Source organism: Dermochelys coriacea, chromosome 12 (genome assembly GCF_009764565.3).
Source record: "Dermochelys coriacea isolate rDerCor1 chromosome 12, rDerCor1.pri.v4, whole genome shotgun sequence".
NCBI classification, from domain to species: Eukaryota; Metazoa; Chordata; order Testudines; family Dermochelyidae; genus Dermochelys; species Dermochelys coriacea.
Window position 1 is genome coordinate 33,497,885 of NC_050079.1, and position 23,196 is coordinate 33,521,080.

Here is a 23,196-nt window from a genome sequence, read left to right on the forward strand (position 1 = left end):
GAGATCTCCTCCTCCAGGGAGATTCTATGAGGTGTAACTGTCACTTGTCCTTCTTACAGGAGCCACTGGATACGAGAACCTGTGATTTAATCTTGGACTGTACTTTCTCACAAAGCTTGCTGCTCCTCAGTCAAACTCATCTTCCTGCTGAGGCTTTTTCAAGAATTGTACTGAACAGAATTAAGATGTTTCCCAGGATAAAGAGTTTCCCTAAACCCCTTTCTCTTGTCTATGGAGGGTTAGAAAGTGTCCTTATCTGCTCTGATTGAAATTCCCCCCTTACCTGTGGGAGCAGCTGAAATCTCTCTTGCTAGTGTCTAAACCAGCTGCCTTTCCAGCTCTGTAGCAGGGAAAGATTCCTTCCCTCATTGCTCTCTGAATGACTCTTTAGACTGACAGGCCAATAAGGATATGTCTACACTGTAATTATACACCCACAGCTGGCCCTGGTCAGCTGACAAGGGCTTGTGGGGCGCAGGCTGCAACTGCGGTATAGATGTTCGCGTATCATCGATCCATACCAGCCCAGCAAAGTTGCTCCTGTGTTGTTAGGGATTCAACGCCAGTCATATAGCACTGGTCTAGAACTTTGATGTTTGGGACCTTGTCTGAAAACTTAATGTTACAGAGGAGAAACAGTCGGCGCATGTGAAAATGCTCTAGTGCCTGCTGTAGAGTGTCCATGTTTCGCAGCCATAGAGAAGAGAGCTTAACGAGATTGCATGATAGACACTAATCTTGGTGTGAAGTTGAATGCCTCTGACATTCCACAGACGGCAACAACGGCGACCATAGGCAGAACTGACTTTAGAAATATGCTGTGTAATTTTATCGTTTAATTGTGGCCTCATTAGATAGCATCATTTTTCTACTGCATTAAGCAGCGTGTCATCAATGGCAATTTTGGGGGCAGAATACATTTTCCCCAGAGCAGTCTGGTAGAGCAGTTCAGTATACAGCCCTTCTTGTATAACCATCTCCAGGAACAATCTAGGCCTTCGAAAACCCTGCACCACAGGACTTTTTTACTTGGGGTTTTATTGTCTCATGTCACATGAAGCTCAAATATCTTAGAATAAATAACTCTGTCCAACTCGCTTGCCTGGATTGAAAATGTCTGAGTGTTTGCAGTGTTGTGTGATGCCCATGTCTGGTAGCATTCATGGGCATCATGGTCTTGGTACATCTGTTGTAACCTATGTCATAGTACTGTCTCCTGATAAAATCAGTCATGTAAATTTGTCTCAGAAATTCTGGCTGTCAGACTTCCCTTAGAGAGGGCCTGATCCTGCAAGGTGCTGAGCACTCTTTCCTACTAAAGTTAATGGGAGTTGAAAGGTGCTTGGTACCTTGTAGGAGCAGCAGCCTTAGAGCCCAATACTGCACCACTGATATCAGTGGGAGTCGTACAGTTGGTTTCGCTGGCTGCAGGAACAGATCCTTCCTAGCCCAGGTAGCCACACAGGTCTAGAAGGACAGGAATAATATAAATTTTCCTCCTCCTTCTTTTCATATTTTTCTCATCATAATGTGTCTTGAATTCACCACAATAAAATTGCTGTGACCAGTATAAAATCAGCGTGCAGCATGCCCGCTTAAAGGATTGCAGCAATTACCTTGAACATCCACCAAACCAAATGGAATGAAATGTGCTGCACGTTAACATGTTTATTATCGGTTATCTCTCCTGTAATAATTTCCAGACACTCCGCTTGGTTGTCATTTAAATGTCCTTCGTTTTTGAAGAGTGGCATTTTTAAAAACTAAAATAAGAAAGAGAAAATACCAACAGCAAAAGCTGTTTAAATCATCTATTCAACCCCAAGTGGCCAGCATGTCATTATTATTCACTGCAGCATATTCTCAGCTGCTTTGTACAGCTCTGTTTGAAGTGAGAATACTAGATTATACTTAAGTGACCCTTGCAAAGATAAGATGCATCAAGAACAAAGGAATTGCCTAGGGTGATTTACTTAAACTATGATAGCTTTAAAAGTAAGATTGACGTTGACTCTGAGGATGCATTTTTTGTCCACCCCAAAATTCCTAGGGCCACAACAGGAGTTTTAGGTGCAAAATGAATGCAGAATTAGGCCCTTGAAATATTGGTCTATCTTGCCATGTCAAGCAGCACTTACATAAGGGAGAAAAAAATTGCAGCAGATTCAGTGAAATCTCAGGTTTTATGCTGATCTTGTGCGGTGAGCTGAAGTGTAAAGAACGGAGTTAAGTGATTGAATCATTTCAGATGTGAATACTGCTCTGAAATCCAATACTTCTCTTTGTGAGAGAGGAAACCGCAATACAGTGCTCTGTAGTAAGGAAAAGGCTGCTTTTCCGAAGTTCTTTTAAGATGCTTGTGAGTATCACATCAGTATACAGGATCTGAGCTCTCCCTAAGGCCTCTGCAACAGCAGCAGCTTTTTGACACATACACGTTCCTTGAGCCGTGCACATCTCTCCTGCTGACGACATTGATGATGCAGGTGCACATGAGAGAGAAGTCAATTTCAAAGCCATTTATGGTGGTGCAGAGCTAGAAACAGCAAAAAAAAAAAAACAAAAAACCAAACCACGTTTGCCAAGGAAGGGGAAACAAAATAGGTAAGTATATGCATTTCTATTTCCAAGCTTCTGCAGGAGGTGAGACAGAATGGGGGCCAGGAGAGATTTTGGGTGAGGGGCTGCTGCACACTATGGAGAGTAAAAGGAAAAAAAGGGGGGGTGACAAGTGTGTCCCTTAAATCTGGCTTGTATATCTGGGAAATGTAACTGCTTTGCATGCTGCTGGCTGCCACCTGATCTGCCAATGCTCCTTTAGACTAGGAAATAGCGCTGACATGGATCCTCCTTAGGAGGCTCTTGTTATCTGTTAGCGAAATATGCAGTATTAGAGAGCGCTTAGTGCTAATTTAGGGAGCTTTCTCAGGTGGTGAGGGGGTCTCATTTCCCAGCTGAATCTTTAGCCTCCTGGAATGATTGGCATCTATTTTCCAGTCTTGCTGTTGGCACAGCATCCTGTTTCCCAGGCGACAACTGGATTCCACCTCACAGCGTGGAATCTGAAGTGTGCAAGCCAGAGCCAATGGGTTTCTCTGCAGCAGGGATGCTATCTGGCTTTGCTCCCCAGTGGCCTGGATGCAGTCTCCTACTTGGAGAAACTGGTCAAAGTGCAGTAATGATCAGGCCATGTTGTGCCTTTTTTCTAGAGTGTAAGTCCCTCATTCCCACATCAGGCTGGTAGCCGGTATACATCACCAACCAGACTCCACAGACACAGACAGCGTCTGTATGATATGATGAAGCGACATTAGAAAGCTGGATACCAGTGACACTCTTTGTCTTGGTGTCAGCTGTGTTCTGTATCCCAGGCAGTAATGCCTGGTCTCTATGGATTGGGCTGTTTGCGTTGTGAGCTCCCATTCTGGGGAGCAGTATGACTGTACTGGCAGCTGGAGTTACTGCTCCCCTCTGGTTACAGTCGCCACGTTCACTTCCTGACGTATGCTGTAACTCCATCATAACTCGCAGCCTCTTGTGTTGTATTACTTGAAGACTATCATTCCCAGGCATTGCCTTTAGCCTGTTGAGCCTCTCGATCTGGGTGTAATTTATAATTTACATATAATTTACATACCTAGCTGATAGTCTGATCTCTTTTTTTAGCTACAGTACATAACTGTTCATCTGTGACTGGCCCAGAACTTAGGACGTGGGCACTGCGCGGCAATAACAGTGTGTCCCTAATGGTAGGAAGTCCATCAGGGAAACACAGGATGTGCCAGACTGGATCAGACCAATGACCCATCTAGTCCAGTATCCTGTGAGGACCCTAGCGCAGCACCAAATGCTTCACAGGAAGGTTAAAGTACCCTGCAGTAGGCAGTATGGGATCTGCCCCAGGAGGAGATTTCAGGGCCAGAAAGTGCTTGAAACCTCCCCTCTACTGGGATGAGTAAAACCTTGTCTACACTTGCAATAGCATGTAGGGTGTATGTAGCTGTACACACCTCTGTGCAAGGCAGGCCGTGTCCACGCTCGCTGCGAGGTGTAACTACATCTGGGAGTGAAAGGTTCAGGCAGGCAGCAAGGAAAGGCTGAGGGAGCAGGACGCTACACTGCTAAAAAGAGCTGGGTAGTGGTGGGTGTGTAGAGAGCTGTGCAGGGTACATACCCTAGGGTTCAGGCTCGTAGGGTGCTCTGCTCACCTGCACCATGCTTCACCATCGACACTGTTATTTATACCCGTGCTAGTCGGGCATGCAGGGTCTGCACTCTACACACCACTGCGAGTGTAGATGTACTCTGGGAGGCCATTGCAGCCCTTAAAGCAGATGGTGCAGGATGGCTGGGAGATGGTCTGATTCTGTGCGTCCAGCAACCTCTGTGGGGTGGTTTTCCACAGAGATCTGGCCTTAAGCTTGAAGCTGCTCTCGTCTCCTGAAAACTCCAAGGGAGGGTTACAGCAGCAGTAACCCCACCCAACTACCTGTGTTGCAAGGTGTCACAGACCCTTGGCTGCTGCCGTAGGACTGGTGAATCTGGCCCTCTGTCTTTCATTTTAAAAATATGGGAAAACATGGTCAATGTCACTTTCTTATGGGAAAGACTACATGGAATTTGCAACCCAAGGGTCCAGCTGTTCCAGTGGAATGGTTATTGCAGCTCTGGGGTTCTGTGTTTCTGCTTGAAACATATTCCACAGTAGCAGTGAAATTCCGCATAGCCAGAGCAATGTTAAAAAACAAAACCTTGCTTGGCATTGTAATATGAAAAATATGGGACAGCAGATGCTGTGAGCAGGATGAAAGCTGATGTTTTGCCAACCTGAAGTGTAAAGCTGGTGCTGGAACTGAGGCCTGAAGAATGGGAGCATTTGCCAAAAGGAAATGGAAGCGGGAATGGAGGGTTTCGGGGAATGCATCAAGGTCAACCCTGCCAAAAAAAAAAAAAATCTCCCCTGTGGACAGGTCTGATTACGATAGTAACCACATTAGTCCATGCAAAGTGCAGCTGGAGCCACAATTGGCCTTCTGTGTTAGATGGTTACTGAATAACATCTCAAATGCACAGATCGGGGAGGTCTGGCTCAGGATCTGCCAGCTATGTTTCTGTTCCATCATGATAGGGGGCCGCATATGAGGCTACATGGGATTTACTGGCCAGAGGGGTTTCCCATACATGGAGGTGAGAAGGTACAATACAGACCCCCCACATTGGAGTTTTTGAATGCAGCATGCTAAAAATACTCTTCAGTATTGGACAGAGTGGAATCAAATCAGTGCAAGTTAAAATAGGGAATGTTGTTAGGGTTAGAGGCCAGTGGTAGAATATGTAATTTCAAATCCCAGCAAGGTAGCCGTTTACTTCAACTTTCCAAGGTCTATAATATTGTGTCCCAAATGGTTTCAAAGGTAAGGGCTTTCGCATGAAGCCATAGTACAGTCCATAAAAAAACAAAATCCTGCTTGTCTTTTATGGATCTTTAAAGTCCCCATGGGACTCTTTCTTGGCCTCTGTCTCTTTGTATTAAATTCCCCTTGCATACAGGTTGGTTGCCATCTTTTCAGCAGAGGTGGCTGCAGGCTGGTGGTAGCCTTTGTGGCTGTAATTTATAAAGTACTTTGGGATCCAGGGGTAGAAGGAGGCTGTCTGTTTGTAAAATACCATTGTTTGCACAGAGTGCCCATGAGTGATATGATTCTCTGGCTTTATGAGAGGACAGATGAGATCCCAAGGGGGGAAACAGGGAAGCAATCAGGGACCACTCGCAGGAGAAAGCAGAAGTATTAGGTTAGTGTTCTGCATATATTCTTACGATGCACAGGTGGGAGACAGTGGTTCAAGTGGTCACAGCCTACACAAACGGCACTAGAGAGGAGCTGGTCCCCCAGATGTTTTGCTGTTGTACAGGTGATCTAGTCACTTTCTATGTGAGTTTCCCATGGGTGGTTTTTGGCCACTGCTTCTTCATTCCCAGAGCAGCCTTGCTTCATCAGGACACACCGTTGGCTGAGTAGCTGAAGCCACTGCTGGGTGAAGGAGGAGAGTGATCGCTCTGTGAGTAGTGATGTTGTTACTAAGCTTCTCTCAGCATAACCCTGCTGTGATGCACTTGGACTCAGCTGCCATCCAGGGGCACATGGATTGATGAGAGTGCTACCTGCGTGCCAGCACGATGCATGATGACGGGCAGTCAGGCCACCTTGTGAACACTCCTTTCCTGTCTCCTTTTCTTGTCTATATCGGCCTGAGCAGCAGTGGAAACCATCTTCGCTCTTTCATTTTTCCAGCACAGTATCTCAAGGAAAGATGAGCCCTGACGTCAATGGGGAGTGTCTGTTTCATAGTCCAGCTTGTTTATTAGCCGCGGCTGAACTCTTTCACCTCATGCTGAAACTATCTAAACTTCATAGCTCTGGAAGTTCAGCACAGGTTCAAATATCCTCGGGTTCTTGTTCTGTTCGATTTGGTATAGGTGCTCATGCCGCACTCATCACTGTAGTACTTGAGCATAGAGTATTAAGCAACGTGACTAACACGTGGGCGGGGTGTGTGTGTGTGTGTGGTGTTGTATCCGATCCCCAGGGGAAGAATTGTGTTCGGTGGAGTGTTCTGCTCAGGAAGTTTGGGGTTTTTTGTAATAAATATGTGCTTAGTAGAGAATGGGGGAGGGGAAGAACGAAACAGCCCAGTGAAAAGACAGGGGGAGAGTGGGGCATAGTGGAAAACAAATCCAGATAGACTAGGTAGACAAGGGGGAAGAATAGAGGGAGAGATTCTGAAGGGAAAATACAGCAGATGCCATATATATCCCACCCACTTTTGCCATCCTAGCTCAGATGTGTGAGGCTTCTCTTGTACTTAATACAGAGCAGAGGACTAAAGTGGCAGTGTCTAGAGCACAGACCTATGAGGGAAGAGACCTGTGTTCTGTTCCCAGCTCTGCTACTGACTCACTGTGACACCTTGGCCAAGTCACTCCACCCCTCTGCCTTGATTTTTTTCACCCCTCCCTTTGTCTGTTAAGGCCATAAACTGTTCAGGGCAGGGGCTGTCTTTCAGTGTGTATGTGTTTGTACAGTGCCTGACACAACAGGGCCCCAATCTTGGTAATGTAAATAATCAGGACTCTCTTTTTTAATCAAGTTTAAAATCAAGATTTTGAAAAAATGGACTCACCATGGGAGAAAAAGAACACAATATTTTATACAAACCCAAACTGGCTTTGCAAACCTCAAGAAATAGTTTGGGAGGTTCAGGGAATCCCTAGCTCCAAAAGCTCCCATCTCTCCCCCGGCGCATTTCTTTGGTATTTGGTTATTTGTGGGAATTTAGTCACCGTTGCCCAGCCTGCCCCAAGCATGCATGCCTACGTGGTGGGTGAGAATTGGCATTCTTCCACGTCTAGGATCGAGCAAAATTTAAATGAAGAAAACTCAGGTTTTGGAGCAAAGTGTTAAATGATGTTGCTGATGCAAACAGAGCTGCTCCAGAGAGCCATAAGTCATGTGGGCTTCATAGGTAGGGCATTCAGACAGTTATGAAAAGGTTATGGCTTCAGTCATGTCAGTATATAAGGCCCTGATTTTGCAAAAGGTTATGTACCCATGCACTGTTCCATTGACTGGAACGGGCTCCAGGCAGGCAGATTCCTTTGCAGGATTAGGGCCCAGGACTAGAGCCAGCAAATGCTATTGATATGAGCTTTGTTTGCAAAAAAACAGGTCTGCCAGAAAACACTCTCCATGGCTTAAGCCAACCTCTAACTCTTGGAGGTCAGGAAGAAACTCTCTGTAGGGTTAGGTTATGCCTTAACTACGTATTACAGAATTTCTTGCACTTTCCTTTGAAGCAGCAGGTGTCACCCACTGTCAGAGACAGGATACTGGACTAGATGCTTTATGCCTGTACATGTACTTACATACGTGTGTGTACACACACAAACACACGCTTATATATTTAGTTAATAGATTAAGGGCCAGTAGATGGCACTCAAGAGTACGTTCTTGGGTTTAGTAAAACAAATAAAATGACTTATCTGTGCAGCACTTTACTGTGCAGCTGTTAAGAAGTTGGTCCATTGGTTAATGCAGTGTGAGTTTCTGTGTTGTGCATTCCACAAACCTGAGTCATTTGCACCTTGGAAACACAGCCTCAGTTTATAACTGTTCCATCTTGCTGTCAGAATAGAGCTGTAAACGTTGCCTGGTTTAGCACTGGCCTGCAGTGAGCTGGGAAGGAGCTTGCCATTTTCCCATTTGCTGGAACTGCCTTTCTCAGCTGAGCAATAAATCAGTAATTTCTGGCGCACGCAGCCTTGGGGAAGCCATGCTGTACTGTTAGTGCGTCTGCAGAAATGAGCAATTAGCTCATCTGCAGTCGAGCAGAGAGAGGGGAAAGATGATCCCAGCTGAAATCCTGTAATGGCTGGAGTCCGAGTGCTAGAATTTAACAGGACACTCCAGGTTGTGGGTTGGGTTGGGTTTTTTTGTTTGTTTTTGTTTTTAAATTCTTTATTAAGACAACAAAAATGCCTCAGGTCCCTGCGGGAAATTGGCTGTCAAGAATTGAGAATGTTTCCTGGACTGCGACAGCAGTGAGCAAGCAGAATGGGATTTTGGGCACAGTGGAGACCAACATCTTCTCATAATCATCATATCAAGGATAATGTCTCCTTGGGGGATGTAGTGACATCAGAACCCCAGGAAGAGATTATTCCTTTCATTTATGTGCATTTACAGTCGGATCTTACAGTGCTTACTTACATGAATGGTCCCATTATTGTCAACCAGAAGCTGGGAGTATTCCAGTGAGCAAGGGCTGCAGGATTAGGCTCTCAGGGCATGTAACTTCATTCTGTATAGGATTTTTTTTAAAATCTTCTCTGTCCTGGGGTCTCCCATTCTGAACCTTTTGTCCCCAGCTCTCTGTGTGTGAGAAAGCGTGCTCTACTGGTGGTAGAAGAAGAGTGTGAATCAGAAGTCACGGGTTCTAGTCCTGTGTCTTCCACAGATTCACTGTGTGTCACACAACCTATGAGAGGATCAGTTTCTCCGACAGTAAAATGGGAAAAAAGTTTACTGGCTCTTGGAGGGGAGGGGGGCTACGGGGCTTCATTAATTGAAGTGCCTTATAAATGCAAAGCTTTATTTCTTCCTTGTGCTTCCCTCCACTTCCATTTTAAGTGTAACAGCTTTATTAAAAAAAAGTCATCGCAGAAAAATTCTGGAATAGCATTAGAAAGCTTTGTGGTTCTGGTTGGGCGACAGCCAGCAAGGTCAAAGGGCAGTCTGCTGTGGCATGTTTGTGTGTGTCGTCGTCTGAGATGTGATCTCTTTTGAGGAAATCTCTACTGAATGTATTTTTCTTTTTTTTATGCCTAAATCCTATGGTGACAAGGTCAGTAGAAAAGCCTAGACAGAGTAGACCTGAATCTGCCTGCATGACTGGCAACACAGTGCAACTATTTCCACAAAGTATCTGCTATGGCCTACCGGGGGATTGTTCCTTGCTCAGGATGAGGATCCATAAACGTTCTGCAAAGCTCAGGCCCACTCAGCAAAGCCTCTTTGACACGAACAGCTGCATTATCTTTGAAGAGTTGCTCATGCCAGTGAAGTTTTGTGGGATTGGGTGGTCATAGGGTGTGCCTGCCCTGTAGTACCCTCTGCTGAGTTACTATGGAGCTGCATGTACTCCCTCCCTCTGTTTCCCTTCTCAGGAAGTCAGTAACTCCATTTCAGGTTTCAGAGTAGCAGCCGTGTTAGTCTGTATCCTCTAAAAGAAAAGGATTACTTGTGGCACCTTAGAGACTAACAAATTTATTTGTTAATCTCTAAAGTGCCACAAGTACTCCTTAACTCCATTTCAGGCTCTTCGGACATGTGATTCAATAATACCTTTCATAGGGCTTGTTTATTACAAAGCCTCTTATCAAAAAGTCCCAAGTAAACAAAAGGTGCTTCTGGCTCCCAGGGTTCCTCTGAAGCCTGTCATCTAAGTTGTTCCCAGCTCTCCTGGTTCAGGGTAGCCATGTACATCTCCGTCTCCGTCTTCTCCTTATGGCAGGAGCACCAGCTCTCCTCCTGGAGCTGGGTGGCACTGCATCTCCCCCAGCTGGCACTACTTAATTCCCAGACTTAGTGGGTATTGCAGTTTTCTGCTGGTGTCTGCTCCCTGCAGTCTCAGGACACCACAGCAGCCTTCTTGCTCCCCACAGTATCGGCAGGCATCTGCCCTGCCATGAGGGAGGGGACAGCATTGATGCTGGCCCCTTTTCCCAGCTCATTCCTTACTGTCTGGGGGAGAGGGCAGCCTTGCCCTGTTCTCTCTGTGAGGTTCCAGGCTCTTAAAGACATGGTAACAGGATTCCTTCTAAATGCTATTTCTTCTTGGGATCCCCTTTCTTCTTGGGATCCCCTTTCTTCTCCCCCCATAGCTCCTGAGGCTTTGTGTATCAGGGCACCCCCAAACTCTTAAAGGGGCGTGCCACGTGGCAGGGAGGACAAACTACCTAAATGTGACACTAACATTATCTGAATTGCAAGGGGGGGTTGTTAACTTGAGGCACATTTTGCATCCTTAAATGGACTTGTCTCTACTCTTGGTCCTCGGCCACAGCCTTTTCCCCCCTACCCCCACCCCCAAGTGCTAGTTATTGCTTGCTCACGAGTCAGGTGCAGGTAAGAGGACAGATGGCTTAGCTTTGGCCGAGTGCTTGCTGATGCAAATTGCTCTGGTAACCAGCTGATGGGTTTCAGACTTTAATTGAAGCTTTCAGTGAGCTGCTCCACAGTAAATAGCATTATGTTGACAAAAGCAGCCGCGTAACCATGGACAAAGGTTCAGGGTAGCAGAGTTCAAGCTTCTCATGGATGCTGTTTTTTTTTTTATTTCCCACCATCCTTCAGAAGTCCTTTAACATGGTTTAAAGATAGCAGTGCGTCATGTGAGCACATTAAACCCCTTTGTCCTGGAAAGCTGGAGCCGATACAGAGCCCTTTTGGATTTTTTGCTTGCAGCTGCCACGGTGTGTGTGCAAAGGTAGCCTAACCTCGAAGCTTCCTTTTGATCGCTGTCCGGCTGGCATCAGCAGCAATTGTTGTAGGTCTCTCTTGCATGGCAGGATGTTCATTTCCCTCTTTCTTCTCCTATATACGGCTTCACATCTGAATGGAAACCATTTCTGATTTATTTCTATCTGCACGGGAGAATTTGACGGCTGCAGAAGGGTTTGTATGGTAAGGTCATCCCGCCGAACAGTACGCTCCCCTTCATACTGCAACACCCGCCTTTGAAGCCACATTGCTGTAAGCAGTCTGAGTGGGGGTGATGAAGGGAAGACGAATACTGGGGGAGGAGTGAGTGCCTGGGATGGCCAGCTGGTTGCTTTCTGTTGTTCTGTCATCCTCTGGTTTCTGCTTTGAATTTAATTTGCTTATTTCTTCGGAGAGAAGTGTAAAATGTCAGTGTCGAAAACTCTTTGCTAAGTTTGCTTTGTTTAGGATGCTTTGCTCACTGTGCATAATTAGCCAGAAATTAGTAGTTTAGGGTTATCAGGCTGATTGATCAGCCTAGAAAGATTATATTTTATTCACTGCTGTAGCCAGTCTAACAAAAAAGAAACTATAGAGAACCATTAAATAAATAAGTGAAATTAAAATTTCTATGGGAGCATCATGTTACGTTTCGTAAAAAAGACTGTAATGATAATAATTAAATGATGACAATGTGCTCTGTAATTTAGAAGCCCTAAAGGGCTGCTCCAAAGAGCTTTCAAACCTAAAGGTATTTACTCCGCTCTAAAATCTGAAATATATTTAGTATCCAGGGTGGGTTTTTTTCCTCCTGTTTCTTTTACTTTCCAATATCTTCAAAATGCTTTGGAAGCCAGAGTGGCTGCTGTTGTGTTTTTTCATTTGTATAAATTTAATTAAAATGAAAAATGCATTTAAATCACTGATTTGGAATAAGAAAAGGAGTACTTGTGGCACCTTAGAGACTAACAAATTTATTTGAGCATAAGCTTTCGTGAGCTACAGCTCACTTCATTGGAATACTTCATCAGCCTGCGTATAGAGCGCTAATGCCATGACTCATCATTGTGAAGAGCCAAAACGTGGTATGTGAGATGTATTGTATTATCCCTTCTTTATTGTTCTCCCCTTGCGTTCTGCTACAATTGGGGTAGATTGCGCTCATGAAAGCTGATGCCACAGCAGGAAAGAAGTGATTAATAAGCAAATAGCTACAGATCATTCACAGATGATTCTGGAAGGATTGCACTGTATTAGTGAATGGGGGGAAATACTGATTAACACATCTGCAAAGCAGTTCGGAACGAGAATGCTGGAGAGTTGTTTAGATATCACATTTATGATGCTGATATCTAGCCTACATACCAGAGTTAAATTCATAGTCTGCATTAAGGGAGTGATTTTTCAAAGGGTCTCTATTGCAGCTGCTAAATGTACGGGTTCATATGTGAGTGTGTGTGTGCATAACTCTATGCTTTGTAAAAAAGAAAAGGAGTACTTGTGGCACGTTAGAGACTAACAAATTCATTTGAGCATAAGCTTTCGTGAGCTACAGCTCACTTCATCGAAAGCTCATGAAAGCTTATGCTCAAATGAATTTGTTAGTCTCTAAGGTGCCACAAGTACTCCTTTTCTTTTTTTGCGAATACAGACTAACACGGCTGCTACTCTGAAACCTGAAATCTATGCTTTGTGTACAAACTGAGGAACTGTCTATCCATGTGGTTCCCTCCAACTAGAGGGAAAATGTATCTGAACTTCATTGAACACATCGGTCACAGGATCAGATTTGTAAACAGACATAAGTGAAAAAGGAAAACAATTTATAGCAAAAACTCCTGGGGGTGGCAGTTAGGTTCCAGTTGTCAGCACAGGCTGTGTTCTTTCTGGCCTGTGAATTGGAATGGAGATGGAGGATTGTCTGCTAATCGGTATTGGTTTCTGAGGTGTCCATCATGATGACATGGGGTGATATTTTTACTCTCCTCATCATTTTGTTAGGCTTCTAGAATTTTATCAAGTTACTCTTGGGATTTTGGAGGGTGGGATTTTCCCCAAAGAATACCATGTATGAACACAACAGTCTATGCTATGATCATTCATGGGAGCATAGCTATTCAGAAGGCAAGAGTTAATCCTCTGCTGATCTAGCTGGGGTGTGTGTGTGTAGTAGATTTGGAAGTGAGTGGAGATTACCAGGAACAATATAAAAGTCCACAGGGACCATCCACTGATTAAGGTATTAACTAGACCGGGCCAGAGAATGGAAATGCCATGTTATGAGGATTTCAAGATTGTTGAAATTTTGTTTTCATTAGGAATGAAACCTCCAAAATTTTGAAATTCTCTGCAAAAGAAAGTTTCAGAAAAATTCTCAATTTGAGTTGATGAAAAAGGTTCATTTTGACAATATTGAAATGCTTTCTTTCAATTTTTACTTTTTTATATTCTGTCATAAAAATATTTAAAACGGAAAGTAATTTCAAAAGGAAAAATGAATCTGTTCTAAAAATACTGAAACAGGATGTTTAGACATTGCTGGAACTTTTTCTCCCTTTTTTTTCCCCCCCTCCAAAAAGAAATTTACACGTTTTTGCAAAGTGTTTAGACTTCAACTGGAGTATAGTCTCCAATGGAAAAATGGTTCCGGCAAAGTTTTTCTGACCAACTCTAGTTCTGAATGAAGAACGCTGAGATTTTTCTAGAATCATAATTCATCATTTGACTATGGAGGAAAAAAAATCATATGTAGAGCAAAAGCGTGTTTGTTTTTTTTTTACTATTCCTAGCAATTAAATCAATTATTTACTTTCAAAAGGACATTTGGCTCTGAAAAGGGTACAATTGCTGTTATCTTCCACTGGGCTTCAAGAAGTGGCTTGCAAGATACGGACGGTTTGAGGCATACTTCAGTGACAGATAGTTCATCTTCTGAAACTAGGGTTGCCAGGCATCTGGTTTTTAACCAGAATGCCCAGTTGGAAGGGGACGCTGGCAGCTCTGGTTGGCAACGCCAGCCAGGCCGTTAGAAGTCTAGTTTGCAGCGCAGTGGCGACCCAGGGCTAAGAGAGGCTTCCTGCCTGCCCTAGCTCTGTACAGCTCCCTGAAGCGGCCACGAGGTCCTTGAGGCCCTCAGGCACGTGGGCAGCCAGGGAGGCTCTGCGCACTGCTTCCGCCCCGAGTGCCGGCTCCACATCTCCCATTGGCTGGGAGCTGCGGGGGGCAGCATCTGAGGGTGTGAAGGCAGCATGCAGAGCCTCCCTGGACGCTCATACACCTAGGGGCTGCAGGGACATGGCGGTCACTTTCTGGGAGCCATGGTAAATGCCGCTGGGACCCCAGACCCCACCCCCTTGCCTCAGCCCTGAGCTCACTCCTGCACCTCAAACCCTTCATTTCTGGCCCCACCCCAGAGCCCCCTTCCACACCCCCAACCCAGAGCCCTCTCCTGCACCCCAAACCCCTCATCCCCAGCCCAGAGCCTGCATCCCCCAGCCCAGAGCCCTATCTCCACCCCCGTACCTCAATTCCCTGCCCCAGCCTAATTAAAGTGAGTGAGGGTGGTCAAGAGCAAGCAACAGAAGGAGCGGGGATGGAGCAAGCAGGCGATGGGCCTTGGAGAAGGGGTGGGGCAGGGGTGTTCGGTTTTATGTGATTAGAAAATTGGCAACCCTATCTGAAACCAAAGCAAAAATGTGGCTGCCATAACCCATTTCTTCCATGGAATTATGAACCCACAAATTTATACACATGGAGGTTGTTTTTCCCTCTTGAAAGACCTTGAGCACTGCATTTTCCTTTAAAAAACAAAAACAACAACAACAACAAAAAACCCACATCAAAGAAAAAGATGAAAATGTGAAGAAGTTTTAAAAAAAGATTTAGGGAAGTGTCTCTTTTTTTTTTGCAGTTTCCTTATCATGACAGTCTCACAATGGTATCTATATGGTTGTTTATATTTTCTTGCAGAAAAAGATTTATAAGTACAAGAAAGTGCTTAGTAACCCAAGCCGTTGGGAGGTTGTTTTGAAGGAAATTAGGACACTGGTGGACATGGCGCTAAACTCTCCACTACAGGATGATTCCATCCACCAAGCACCACTGGAGATTGTCTCAAAGCTGCTCTCGGAGGTAAGATCATGAGGATGTTCTCATCTTGTTGCTTTCTCTTTGGAAAAAAACAAACACTTAACAACCTGTCCCCATCTCAAACTTTGTAATTCAGGTTCAAAAGTCTGCCCTCGAATATGCACTGTAATTCCTTTTGATTTCAGTGGCCCACTACCTAGGTGTTCGTAATTGATAACTCATTCATTATGGGTCTGATCCATAGCCCATTGAAGTTAATGGCAAAACTCCCATTGACTTCATTGGGTTCGTAGCTGGGCTCTATATGTATGTAATAGACTATATCATTTTCACAACGGATCAGTGGGATGTGAACACTGATACGTCTAATAAGCAGCTCTTTTCTTATTGCAATTTCAAATGGAGATATCAAAGGTTTTAGCCTTCCCCGTATCTGTGTCAAATAGATGGTCCACTTCTGTGCAGGTTTGATACCATTTGGTAGCATTTGGTGCTGTATTTAATCTGTTGCTCACTTTGAAATGGGTTTGCTTCTTACTTTTAGCACCTGTTCTCTGGTTGTTTCAGTTCCACTACAAAAATTAAATGTGATGCATATCAGAATTTTGTATCTGTTGGGTAAAGGGTGTGAAGGGCAGGTTGCATTTTTGTGTACATCTGTGATGAGCAGAAAAAAGCTGCTTTTCCTTTGGTGCACTAAGATTGCGGCGTTATTGTAACCTCATAGCGCCTTGTGGAACGCAGAGAACATAGGGAAATACTGTACTGGAGTAAATTGATGCAGCTCAGTTGACTTAAGAGCTGCTACATGATATATGCTGGGGGTATATTTGGCTCCATGTTAGTAGGCAGGAATTACAGGCAAACTGCTACAGTTAGTCCTCCAGCCATGGCAGAGAGTGGCAAGGAAAACCTTTTATTAACTCAGTCTGTGGAATTGAAAGCATGAAATTTAGAAAGCATTTTTTAAGAAATACCTCCCATTAGTTCAGTCTTCCCATTAATTGGTATCTCAGGGAACATCAACATTTAGCTGAAACTTCCTGGCTGTAAATCCAGGGGTCATGATCCTGTAGGTGCTGAGCACCCCTTTTTGAGAAATCGAAGTGAGCATGGTCCCTGATAGTAGATGATGTATCTAACCTGCATTAAAGGAATGGTTTTAATAGAGCCTGATTTTATTCCTGTTAGTCAGTGATTGCAGAATTGGACCCTTGTCCTTGTTCATTTGCATTGGCTGAGGTGTGTGCATTGACCGTGTCAGTTTCAAAATAAGGTTAGCTCATTGATTTCTTCTTTTTAACCTTTTCAGAACACCAACTTAACCACTCAAGACCATGAGAGCATTATTGTGGTGAGTATCCTTATGTCAAGTTTTGGGGATCACTCTGTGTTTCTGATAGTTTCATTTTGCCCTAATTTTGGCTTCTATAGTGCTTGCTCCTGACCCATGGACATGAGTGGTAGCTTTACCATTGACTTCCGTGGGTGCAGAGTCACACCCGTTTAACCCATTCACTTTTTCACATTTCTGTTGTCCCCTTTTTCCTGTTTGGTATAAATAACAATAAAAGATCCCTGATTAATGTGTATAAAACTCTGTAGAAATTTTTAGAATGAATTGTCTCACTGCATGGTTACACACTGCAAATGTTAACATCTGCACCTGCCAAATTTGGCCCCTCGCAACCTGTGGGTGCCATGGTTTTCTCAGGGGCTAGTGTGCTGTTGTGCTTTTGTGCACACTCAGGCTAGACTGTGGAAGGTGTGTGATCTTGTGTTTGCCCTTGTAAATGTGGGAATGTGTGCGTATGCTTTTACCCATGTACACAAGTGGATTTGAAAATGCTTTCTTCAGTTTTCTCTGATTAACTACAGTGCATTTATTTGGATATATAAATAAGTGAAGCAAAAGGTAGCCTTCCTCCCCATGCAACCAAATATAAAATGTTAACAATTTATCAGAGGTAAAAATTGCTTCCCAATCACTGTGATTTAATTTCAGTTGCTGGCGATTTCTAGGAGATTTTCTTAGTAATCTAATCTAGTACTTCACCACCACCTGATCATATTATGTCCATCCATGAATCTTCCTGCAAAACGACATGACATAAAATGTCGCTGCTGCTAGGTGTGAATTGCACTCATCTCCTGCTCAGGATTCCACTTTAGCTGGTATAAGTCATTATGATAAGTTTCTAAAGTGGCAGTCTCTTTGCTCTGAAGTCCACTATGGATTTCATTTTACTTCAGTGCTAAGGTTAATTCAGACTTTATGTTGCCAGTCAGTGATGATTGTTATTTGGGGGAGGGGAAAAAAAATAAAATAAAAAAACCCAACTATTCTGGCTTTTATCCAATTCTGAAGATTGTGCCTCAGTCATTAACAGAAATAGTTTTAAAAGCCCCTTGCAAATATAGCAGCAGCCTTGCATTATTCTTGTTATTTATTTGCTTAGTAGTTGTAGTTGTTGTTGTTGTTGTAAATATTTGTGGCCTCAGTGATTTAGATAAAGCCATGTGCCTTGCCCTAGATTTAGGTAACAGCCTGATTCTCATTCCAAATTGCTGGAGAGTAACAAACCATTTCTCTGCCTGGTTTAGTTCCATTCCTTTTGGGTGGAGTGGGGGTCTGTGTGGAATGTATGTGAATTTAGTTCTGGTGAAAGGTAACATGGGCAGCCCTGCAGAGCAAAGCTCTCTCTTTATCCACAGGCCAGGCATAGGTTGAGCAGAGGAATGCAGGCTTCCCCACACTGTCCTTGTTCCAGAGAGATCACTGACTGGAGAAACTCCATGGCCCAGTCAGATCTCAGCCTCTCTGAGACTGCCGATTCTGGTTGTCTCTTTGTGAAGTGGACATCTGTGCACTAGGGACTGGACTGAGATGACAAAGCTTATTTTTGATGCAAGCCACCAAACAGCAATTTCATCTTCAACTGCTGTTATCTGATAACCTCTCTGTCAACAGGCAGGCATAAAACCCTCACCGTGACTTTGCAATACAATTTATCAGAGGGATGGAGGAGGATGGATGCTATAGCAAATTATTATAAAGATAAATTCAGGTAGAGTCCTTAATGTAGTTAACTGTGAATATGTAGCAAGGATATTATAGTTCCGCTGAATATTACAGCAAGAGTGCACCATTTTTATTGTACTGTAGTAAGAATATATTGCTATAGGGCCATGACCAGTGAAGAAATAAACAGCTGTAGGGAGGGGAATTGCACAATAGCCAGCTTTAGCTGCTCCACTGTTATGTAAAGGCAGCTCTTTGCAGATGTGCTTGGTTTTCATTCCAGAAGTTCATGATAATCTTCTCCTATGGCTGAGTGGGTGTTGTGATTCATGGTGATTTTGATGGGCTAATTTGAACTGAACTCCTGTGGGAAGATTAAAAAAAGAATAAAACCAAACAGGCTGCATTAGCAAAACCCCCAAATGCCATCCAGGTAGAATGCCTGTCGTTCAGAAGTTTAATACACAAATGCCCTAGCTGCTCTGTTGAAGAGTTTTACTTTTTAAACTGGTACTGGGAATCCCTTATCCCAAGATTGAAAAAGCCTAAAGGCATCATCATGTACAGAGAATGCATTGTTCTAGTACTGCTTTCTAATTTACAAAGGAGACAGCGGCAACATAATTTCGTTACACTCACAGTGGCAGGTATGACTTGTAATATATTTACAGTACATAACCATATCAAGTTGCTTAGTGATGGAGAAAGAAAGGCTGACCTGAACTCTTGGAAAGTTAGACTCATGTTTTTTATAGAGTGTAGTTCCACAAAAACAGTAGTGTCATTGTGGTGATCTTGGTAAAATGAAAGGAAATCAGTCATTCCCCGCAAGCGGGGCCTGTTTTGTACTGGGTGGTAATGTCTGAGCATGAGCTCATTATAACGTGAAAGACATAACGTGTGTGTGTTTAAGTATATTTTAGAACCCTTAAATTTGTTAGTCTCTAAGGTTCCACAAGAACTCCTTTTCTTTTTTTAAATAAAGTGGCACTGCCACTGTAATCATAGGTCAGCCTATGTAATACCTAATGTAATACCTCTGAAATCTGTGAATCCAATTCTGCTCTCATTCACCCTGGTGTAAAATCTGGAGTAACCTGTTGTCTTCAGTGGTGTTACTTTTGATTTTACACTGGCGTAACTGAAAGCAAAATTTGCCCAATGGGCTTATAACAAGGATGAATTTAGGCCCATAATTTAAAAATAAAACAAACCCTAGTTTCCTTATTAACACTTGAGAAAAAACAAATCACATTTCTACTGGTGGTAGATTTTGTTCCAAAAAACAGAACAAAACCCCCTAAAATCCTAAATATGTAACTTAATCCTGAGAGGATCCAATTAAACTTAGAGACAAGGTGGAAAAGGTAGTATCTATAATGTCGATACTTACCATGTTGTGTTTTATTGTAAAAGATATTGCTTCACCCACTTGTCTCTCTCTAATATCCTGGGACCAATGCTGCTGCAACAACACTGCATTAGACTAAATTTACAGTCACCTTCTTATCCAGGTCTCTGTTTTAAAGAATTTTAAAATATACTCACTCACATTCTTTTATTAGGGCTATCCTGTGTGATGAAGTCAAATTGAAGTATGCTAACTTTTTTTATTTTCAAGGCAATTGCACCTTTGCTGGAAAACAATCACCCTCCACCTGACCTCTGTGAATTCTTCTGCAAGGTACTAAGAACAGATTCGTTGTCTGAAGCCTCATTGATGTTTTTTTGTTTTGTTTTTGTTTTTCTTAACCTCTTGAACTGATCCCCCAGTTGGTTTCTATGTTTGGTTGATGGCCAGCAAGATCCCTGTTCTTAATGGGCCAGATTGTAAAATAGTATTGCGTGTCAGGAATATAATTCTCAAACTCTGACACACCGCTATGTCTCATTGTATGTCCCATTGCTAGCGTAAGTGCCACTGGAACCAGCGCGTTCTGATGGATCATAATGTGGGGCATACACTACACTGTTCTCTTCCTGCAAGGTTGTGTATATGTTACTAGGATTCTGGACTTGAGATCCCAAGATCTTCGAATTTGAAAAAGCTGCTATAATTTTAATTTTCCTCTCTAAACTGATTGACATTTCAATTTAAAGTCTAATAGCTGAAAGTTGGATATATACTTTCCATGCTATCCCCTTGATTACCGGATAATTCACTTGTAAGGAAAGACTATCAGATTGGCAGATTCAGAAACTTATCAAAATCATTCACACATTGTTATTAACTACCTGTAGGGCCAGTGCCTGTCCTCAAGGGCATGTGCATCTAAAATCCCAAATTGGCTCCTGGTGACTAAGGGCAAGTCTACACTTAAAATGCTGCATTAGTGCAGTAGTGCTTTAATGAAGACGGTGTAAGCTGACGGAAGACAGCTCTCCAGTTAACTTAATTAATCCACCTCCCCAAGAGGCGATAGGTATGTCCATGGGAGAAGTTCTCCTGCCAGCATAGTGCTGTCTACATGGTGGGGGTTAGGTCAGTATAACCATATTGCTCAGGGTGTCTGGATTTTTCATACCCCTGAGCAACATAGTTACAATATACTGGTATGGGTCTGTAGTGTAGAACAGACCTAAATATACTATTGATGAATGTTGTAGTTTCAGGTTTTATATAGTGATTTGGTAAAGGCTAGGGCTCCTCCAGGCTCCATATGTATTTATGGTTTCTCATTGCAGCACTGCAGAGAACGCCCTCGGTCCATGGTTGTCATAGAAGTGTTCACACCAGTGGTACAGAGAATCCTCAAACACAACATGGTAAAAGTCGATGTTGTATGTATTTGGTTGGTTAGGAGAGCTGTCACTGTGACCCCTTATGTATGAACTGGCTATATTTCTTGTCTATAATGCGCCCATCATCATGATGCCTGGTCACTATATGTGTGTACCCTTGCGCAGTGTAGCCATGCACTACATCTAAGGTGCTTACTTTGGGCACTCAGACTGAGATTTTCAAAAGCATCTAAGCTAGATAGACACTAACCTCACTTAGGTGCTTTTGAAAATCCTACCCCCAAGCCTGAAAATGTTGACCTCTCATTTTTATTTGTATGTAATTATTACGAGGCATGTAAATTAATACCAGGAAGTGCAGCCATCTCGGATGGAGCCCAGTAGCTGGTTATCACCTCCCAGCAACACTAAGGACTGCCTGTCTTGTTCCGGAACAAGAAAGTGCTTTTATGAGCTCTTTGAAGGGTACGAGTGCTGCTAGTACAGTTTTTACTTTGCATAAGCAGATTTTATTGCACAAAGCTGCAGTTTGCTATGATCCCTGGAATGGGTTTCATGCTTTTATAACTGCACAAAGGGTTTGTTTTCATTGTTATAATTATAGATGACATCCACAGCCTTTCTGGGTCACAACGTACATCCCAAGTAAACATTTCATCTTTCTTATTTATACAACTTTTTTAACTCCTAGAGTTTTCAGAACTAACTAACAAACCCAACATGGCCAAAAGGCTGTATTCTTGGTTCTACGCCCGCTCTCTCCAGACATGTCATTTTTGAATATGCCGTTACCTTCAATAAAATATTCTGTACATGTTGTTCTTGGATTCCAGACCATTAAAAATAATAATACTATCACCACCAAAAATAAATAAATAAAACCCAGTGCTCTCGTGGGGTCTCAAATAAAATCTAAATGCACAGTGTGCTGCTTGTATTTGGTTAGCTTAAGAGAATTGCTCCTATTTACCATACTTAGCATTTTCAGATTGGAACTCAACATGCCTTTTTACCACTGTGTGTAATTGAAGAATTTACTGTGTTAAATATTAATGGGAGTGGATTTGGGCACTTTACTGCTCTCTGGGGAATTATACTCTGAATAGTCTCTTTAGACTGCGTATGTGTGTATATAAAAACGTTACCTTGGGGAAGAGAAGCAAAGAGCCCAGTGTTAATTTCATGACACTAGCAAGCCACTTAGAAATCCAGTGAATACTGGTCTGGGAGTCAAGAAACCTAGACTCTATTACTGGCTTTGCCGTTAATGTGCTCTATGGACTTTGACAAGTTGCTTCAAGATCTGTGCCTCAGTTTCCCCCTGTAAAATGATACACCTCTTCTTTTGTAAAGCATTTTGAAATCTATGGGTGAAAAGTACTATATAAGAGCTGCTGGTTGTGGTGTTCTCCACAGCATTTTGTGTCTGCCTGTGATTGCAAGGCAGTGGGCCCAATCCTGTTATATACTGAGTGCTGGACAACCTCAACACCGATTGACTTCCAGGAGACACTCGGCTCTTTGCTAGATCAGACTGTGTTTGCATGTAAGCAGTTTTGGGTTTGCTTTGCTTTTTTTCCCCAGTTAATGTGGACATTAGGCTAAACGAATCCATTAAGCTGGCCTAACGTATTGAACAGAGAAATCTGTGGATAGCTCCTAGCTGAGTACTCTGGTTTTGGTAGGTTTATAGCAATGCTAGAGAGTACGTTGAATAATTTTATGTACATAAGACAACTAATTTTATCAAGGGGTTGTGGTGCCATCACTGGGAGATGAGCTGTCATGTTTTTACTAATGTGACTGGAGCCAGAGAATGGAATTCCAGACATACTGTGATACACGGTGAATCTGGGGGTGGTTTGCAAAGGTTTCCAAATCAGCATCTGTCTTTGGGCACGCTTTCCCTCTCCAAATTGCATCAGACCATACCTTTCAAAGCTTTCCCCTTTGGACCAGTTTATAAAACAGAGGGCTTGAATTTTTAAGACTGAATGTGATTATTTGCTTGAAAAGTCCTGACAATTACACACTTAACTGACTATTTGCATACTAAACTATTGCAACTGGAGTAATTAACCACAGTAACAATTTACCTAGGACACTCTCCAGCACTCAGTATTTATCTCAAGACTGGTTGTCTTCCTAAAAGATATACTGTGGCTCGAAAAAATTGCACTTGAGAGTGCAAAAAGAGGGCCATGCATGTGCAAATTGAAACTCATGTATAAGTGCTACATTTTTACATGGAAGGTCATCTTTTGCATGTACACACATATTTCAAAGGTGTATCTTGGGCGACAG

The 23,196-nt window shown here is 43.1% G+C and overlaps 1 protein-coding gene across 8 annotated transcripts in view; it reads left to right on the forward strand.

The window, feature by feature from the left end:
* Positions 1-23,196, forward strand: part of LOC119841077 (c-Maf inducing protein) — a 183,503-nt gene that overhangs the window by 127,747 nt on the left and 32,560 nt on the right. For 7 of the 8 annotated variants that reach the window (XM_043495263.1, XM_043495265.1, XM_043495264.1 and 4 more), the window contains exons 4-7: positions 15,009-15,170; positions 16,441-16,482; positions 19,772-19,834; positions 20,836-20,916. In XM_043495263.1, coding sequence (XP_043351198.1) covers positions 15,009-15,170; positions 16,441-16,482; positions 19,772-19,834; positions 20,836-20,916 — 348 coding nt within the window. Of the gene's footprint in view, positions 1-11,069; positions 11,244-15,008; positions 15,171-16,440; positions 16,483-19,771; positions 19,835-20,835; positions 20,917-23,196 lie in introns of those variants that run through there. The other variant, XM_038368079.2, reaches the window with a different exon arrangement.